At 40.7% G+C, this 6758-nt stretch overlaps 1 protein-coding gene across 1 annotated transcript; it reads left to right on the forward strand.

Annotated features, from left to right (window-relative positions):
• Positions 1 to 1259: 1259 nt before the first annotated feature.
• Positions 1260 to 2062, forward strand: LOC118888011 (MICOS complex subunit MIC27-like). Its single transcript, XM_036838962.1, is given in 2 exon segments — positions 1260 to 1511; positions 1514 to 2062. Coding segments are annotated over 2 exon segments (801 nt in total).
• The last annotated feature ends 4696 nt before the right edge of the window (positions 2063 to 6758 follow it).

Genomic DNA, 6758 nt, shown 5'->3' on the forward strand with positions numbered 1-6758 from the left:
AGAGTCAGTACTCATCATCAGCTGTGATAAATGAGCCCCTAACATCCCCTGATCCCATTATATTGTGATTAATTGTGCCAGTTTAAGTCAATAATTCATTTGTTAAAAATAGGCCTGCAAAGTATCATTTGTCTCATGGGAGATATCAGAATAAAAAAAATTCATTTGATACTTCTCATTAAATTAGTGTTGGAAGTTATATTGAAGAGCCCTGTTCATCAAATACTTATTGCAGGCTGATTTGATAAGAAGTTGTATTTGTCTAAAATTATGTCTGCTAACTGTCATAATGGTCTGCATTTTCCCCGTGTTAATGAAGGAATAAAAATCTAAATACGTGCATGACTGGAGAAAAGGATGGGACTTGAAACTGGGATTAGGATAATTCCTAAATGGTCTGGCTTTCATTGCATTAAAATTAAAAAAAAGAAAGTGAGAGAGAAATTGATTAGAGTGTCCTCTTCCTGGGCCGGGGACTGTCCAGGGAGGTGCCAGGCTGGTTTCCTTCCTCATTGTCTCTTATCTAGAAATTATTATAAATGGTGCAGTCAGCCTCATTGGGCCAGTAAGACATTTTCATCTATAAATGATTTTAAAGAAGATAGAAGCGAAGAGCAGATCCAGTGCAAATGATAATGGTCACCATCAAATGAGACACAGGACTCACGTCTTATTATTTCCAAAGCAATATCATAGCCACTATGGAAAGATGGCTCAAATGCTCCTGGAATATCTGGATATGAGATGGGGGATGATGACTTATGTGAAAGATGCTTCTGAAGATGAGGCTGCTTTCTCACAACTTGGGGTGTTTGGGACTGGATAGAGGCAAAGGAAGACTGAAAAGTGGGGTGACTCTAACACAACAGGGCAGGGCAGCAAGGGTATGAGGCCACGTACCAGGCACATATTGGGAACTTCATATCTGATGGATGAAAAGGGAAAGAGAGAAAAAAAGAAGAAGGGAGAGAGGAGGCAGGATACATATGGGGGAAGGGAAAGAACAGAGGAAATTGGACTGACCACAGCGGACCATTGTGCTTTATGGGAGCAGCTCTGAATGGCCGGTCCTGAGACCAGCTACCCAAGCATAATGTGTGAAGAGTTTGAAAATTTCAGACTCATGGGCTCTGAACTCAATCAACCCCCCTCCCCAAATCCTTCTTATTAGGCTTAAGATGGTACCCAAAATAATGCATTTTTAAAATGCTCCTCAAGCCACTCTCCATGAGAAGACCTGGGTGGAGAGGGCCAAAGCTATGGCGGCTGTTAGGATGGGAAAGCAGACAACCATGCCAGCAGGTCTAATATGTGCATCTGTAAGTGTGCATGTGGCCAAAGAAGAGGAGTCCAAAAAGCAGCTAGTGAAACCAAAGCAGCTCCCCATATATACTGCACCACCTCTCCAGTCTAAATATGTTGAAGAACAGCCCGGTGATTTACAAATGGGCTTTGTGTCCATTCGCACTACAACTGGTCATTATATTAGCTGGTGCAAGGGTGTTTATGTATTTTTGTGAAAAATGGGATAATGGATACAGTACAATTTGGAAAAGATGCATATGTCTGTTTGAAGAATCCACCTCGAGACTTTCTTCCGAAAATTGGAGTGATTACAGTTTCAGGATTGGCAGTCTTCATTTCAGCGAGAAAAGGTTCTAGGTTTAAGAGAATTGCTTATCCACTGGGACTGGCCACTTTAGGAGCAACTGTTTTCCACCCTGTTCAATCAGTAATAATTGCAAAGGTAACTGGGAAAAAGGCATGTGCTATGAGCCAGCAAATTTATGAAGCAGTTCAATCATTGTGGACAAAAAACAACAAAAAAGAGTCATTTCCTGAACAAAAAGAAAAAACTAAGCTAGGAAGCTCTGATGAAATAGAAATACCTGCAAAAACAACTCACAACGTGAGTTGTGCCTTGCCAACAGAACTCAGCTCTGAAACAAAGACCAAATCAGAATCCACCTCAGGTGCTACACAGTTTATGCCTGACTCCAAGATCATGGCTCATGGGCAGTCCCATCCAGAAGATGCAGACATGTACAGCACTAGAAGCTGAAATAGCCTGCATAGAGAACTACAAGATGTGTGAAGTTGGGAATAATGATGAAAAAAATCATGTAATGGGTAACTGTGATGCATAACATATAATTTAAACCAAGTTTTTCCCTTATATCTTTGAATGTACAGTTAGACAAATCACATAAGTGATCAAAACACAAATTGAATACAATCCAAACAATATTAAATGACAGGTGAGGACACAGAGGTAGAAGTATTAAGATGCATCTGGTGACTTTTAAGGGTATTTATAAAAAAATAAAAATAAATATATGAACACAGATGAGACTAAAATCTGAAAAAATATGTATGTGTATCTATAAATATGTATACATATGCACATATATATTTGCTTTAGCTTTTCTGAATTAATGTCAGCTAAATTAGAATAGTGTGTGGAAGGATGTGTTCCCTCCTCCTCTTTGTTTTTCATTTCCCAGAGCTGGAATAAAATATCCATATTTTATGACAAAAATAAAAGAAAAGAAAAGAAAATGCTCCTCAGGTTACACTGCTGTACGGTCAGATTTGGAGAGGCAAAGGGAATATTTGTATGCTCAGAGCTGCTTGGGTGGGAGATGTTGGCCACTGGTACCAAAATATGACTCAGGCCACTTCGGATGACAAAAATATGACATCATTATGAAGACAAATATAAGGGGTTATATATACATATGTTAAGCAAGAGGAAAATGCCATTTAGAAAAGAAAGTATTGAGGGGATGCTGGTCACTCAGCCTCTCTGGACTCTTCTGATTATGCAAAAGTAACAGAAGCCTAATGATTAAGGGAAATCCAACCCAGAAAACTTCCACGATATTCTCTTTGATGCCTCAGAAGAGAATGGGGATCCTGAGATGGAGAGCAGGAGAGGAAACGAGACAGTTCTAGAGCAATGGTGAAAGCTGTCCCAACCACTGGCAGGACCAAGATATTTCTGAAAACTTTTCTATGGCAAGAAGGCTGAAAACATGGCTTCACGTTACATGTGCGTCTGTACTATCCCGCAGAGCTCTCCATTACACCCCAAATATCACAAAGTCTATTACACACAATCGCATTGGCTTAGTGATGCTTGATGAATCAAGAAGGAAGGTGTGTCCACACATGGGGAAAGGTCCTGTAGGGAAGGGACAGCAGAGGTGGGGACTGAAAGAGAATATGGAAAATAATCTGAAAGAAAACATATATAGATATATAACTGAATCGCTTTGCTGTACACCTGAAACTAACACAACAGGGTATGTCAACTATACTGCAATTAAGAAAAAAAAAAAAAGAGAGAGAGAAAGTAGAGGCTCGTGACTCATTCCAGAGCAGGAACTTGGTGCAAAAAGTGACTGGACAAATCAAGCCTTACCCTGCACTTCTTTTTAATCCTGGAAACTTCTGGATTCTTCAAAAAAATATTGGGAAGGGTATTGGAATTCCCACAGGTAGGCTTCTATTATCTTCAGACAAAGGATTTGTACAAGAAAAGCATTTTTACTTCTTCTACTCAAAATTCTTTTCAAGTGGTGACTGCAGTGGGTTAGAGATATATCTGAGAGAACTAGCATCTGTCTTTCCTATGTTTCACCTCTTTCTGAGGTGTTTCATTTGTCACCTATTCTTTCTTCATAATTGACTCAAAATCTCTTCTTTTCTGATCTTTCTTAAGGGCAAGTAAAAAAAAAAAAGGTAATATGTTAATCTAGTATTTCCCTTTAATGACTATTTATACCAACCTAACCACATTCACTCATTTTTAATATTTGACAGAGGGGAAGAGCACTGCCAGTATTCATATTTCCCTCTCTCTAATTTTAGCCCTAGGCATTGAATTATTAATGCATAAATTAACAATGCAGCTTGCATCACCCACCACAGAGAAAGATGTTAAAATTCTTAATGGGCCTTAGGAATGCCATTGACTTAACTTATTGTAAGTATTTCTTAAGACAAGCCCATAACTTCAACTTTATTGTTTCCCTTGTATAGTAATTGAATTTGTACAAAACCGAACCCCAGATATCTTGAAATAAGAAAAAGTATCTTAGAATATTGGAGTGAAAAGCAACTTCCAAAATCATTTAGTAAAAGTCCTTTTGTTTTTGAGACATAGAATTAGATACTTATATATATGAAGAAATTTGGCTAAGGTTATATATTTCTTTGGTGTCATGCCTCAAATCAGAATACATAAATTTCATTCATTCATTAATAAATATTTGTTAAAGAAATTCCATGTGCCAGGCTCTTTCTGAACACTGATTTTATTTTTTAATAAAATGAAAAGATATAATCCCTGGCTCATGTTGCTTTCTAGAGAGGAGACCAATATGCAAAGAATTACATTTTCAGAAATGTAATTTTCAATAATATGAATTCCAGTAATTTAACTGGCCAGGGGATGCATGAGGAGTGGGACAGAGAGAAGAATATTGTCACCTTTAGGTCACAGTGGTCATGCCTCCTGACCCCTAAGTCACAATAAAAATGGTGTGTTTCTGAACCCAGCAGTAGTGATGATGGCTTGCTCTCATCCCAAACCCCTTTGGGGTGCTAGTGTTAGTAATTTGTAAGTATACACTTCTGTTTCAAATATAATACCATGCTCCAAAGACTATCCTGATAGTATGTTGATGACATCGTGACTCACTTCTAAGTGATACAGAGACTTGGCAATAGTTGCATTTCCAAGGTCTGAAGGTGTGCGTTTGACCTCAGTCCAAGAGCAAAGAGTTCAAAGGAAACATGATCCCCGGGGTCCTGAGCCTGGAACCTCTGCAGGTTGGTAAAGAAGGAATGAGAGGATAGGAAGTCAAAATCAACTTTGGAAACACCAGGCAAGTTAGGACTACACTGAAAACACCATCAAGCTACTGAGGAGCTCATATCCTAAAACCGGGAGGGAAATGAGGACCCCAGCCATGCTTCTACGGAGACAGTCCACGAATCTGGTGCTTCAGTCTCTCTCTGAAACCTGGATTCCTCTGGCACATCACGATGGTTCTGCGGTGCCTGGCAGATGTGTGCACCTCCTAAATCAAACCGCCTGGGATCTGCCCCAGCAGGCTCTCTTCTCCTCCACAGTAGCCTCATTGTCTGGAGGGGACCCGCTGTGCACTGACAGAGCCTCTGAAAATATAGCTCTCCTTCCCCAATTTCATCATGAAACCATAATGCAGTAAATCTCAGGCCAAAAACCTATTCATACCCAAGAGGGGTTACAGGAAAGAGCTTTTTTGATGTAAAGTCAAGTTTCATCTGTCAGGAGTGGGACAATGGAAATGCACTGGTCCAGAGTCATGGCAAAGCATGAGGAGTCACTAACCCACTGTGAGGACACAGGGACCTTGATTGTGGCTATCTGGTCAACTTCTAGGAGGCATTCAGCCATATAGTCCTAGCTCCTTGCCCCTGTGCCAGAGCAGAGATGGTCTAAGGTTTCGAGATGTTTCTTGAGATTGTAGATCACTTTAGCCCATAGGTCATGTTCAATAAATCTCATGTGCAAAGGAATGTTGGGATAACTGTCATGATCAGAGTAAGAAGTAAGTGTGAGAATGAAGTTATCTAGTTCTCTCCTCCGCTAAAAGCAATCTTTCCTCAAATGGTTAAGATTTGGAGAAGCAACAGATGTATGTTACAGAATATATGCTTTGTTATGTGTAGGACCAGTGGTTCATTGTCCTTTTCAAATTAGTGTTAGAAGACCCTACAACTATACTTTCAAAATAATTAAATGTTAACTTTGCTCGTTTCACATGGATGCCTTTTAGGAGCTCTGAGACACTCGATTGGCTGCCCCAGACACAGACCATCTCTTGGACAGAGGAATGTTCCCACAAGTAAATATCATGCCTACTTCATTAAAGGCCACACATCTGATAGTAGCTGCAGGGTTTCTGCATGCTCATGGCCTTAGACTAGGACACAGGGTGTCTTGCTTTCTCTCCTCAGATATCATCTATTCCTGCTCTGTCATTTTACAAACAAGGAAACTGAAGCTAAGAGGAATGATCTTACTTCACAGGTGGCAGAGACTGAGCTAGAACAACACTCCAGGCCTCCAGATCCCTGGTCCGAAGTTTTTCATGTATGACAGTGATTCATTTAGGGGCATGATTGGATCGCTGACTGACTCCATTTTCAACAGCATTGGTAAAAAGCTTAACAAAGAGGGAGATGAACAATGTAGAAAAGTGTTGATAAATAGCATTCTACCCCTAGTTAAATTTAGAATAAATGTATTGTGGTCTTGCACACCCTCCACGGGATCGGCCTATTCCAGGGGAAGGACAGGGAGTGGGGAAGCAGGGTTATGTGAGCGTATGTACATGCACAGGCTGGGGAAAGAGTGGGCAGAATGGAAGACAGACCAAAACCACAAGAGGGGCCTTCCCTCATAGATTCTGCTTTTCTCAGCTTCCCACAGAGCCTAATAGGCAGAGAGAAGGCCCGTGCCTTTGCTGTATGTTTACTTTCCACTGAACTATTTTACTGCCTCCTGTTTTCCTCCCCCTCTATTTATTCAGGTTAGGTCCATGCTTGGGAGATGAGGCTGGGAGGAAATCCAGAGCCATGTGCTGGGGCCTCAGTGCCTCCCCTGAGACTTCCAGGGCTGGGTGGGACCTCTTCCTGTTTGCCAAGCTTTCCATGGTTGCTGTAGAGTAGGGAGTGGCTACAGATCCAAACGTGTGCTTAACTGT

The sequence above is a fragment of the Balaenoptera musculus genome, chromosome 21 (genome assembly GCF_009873245.2).
Source record: "Balaenoptera musculus isolate JJ_BM4_2016_0621 chromosome 21, mBalMus1.pri.v3, whole genome shotgun sequence".
NCBI lineage: Eukaryota > Metazoa > Chordata > Mammalia > Artiodactyla > Balaenopteridae > Balaenoptera > Balaenoptera musculus.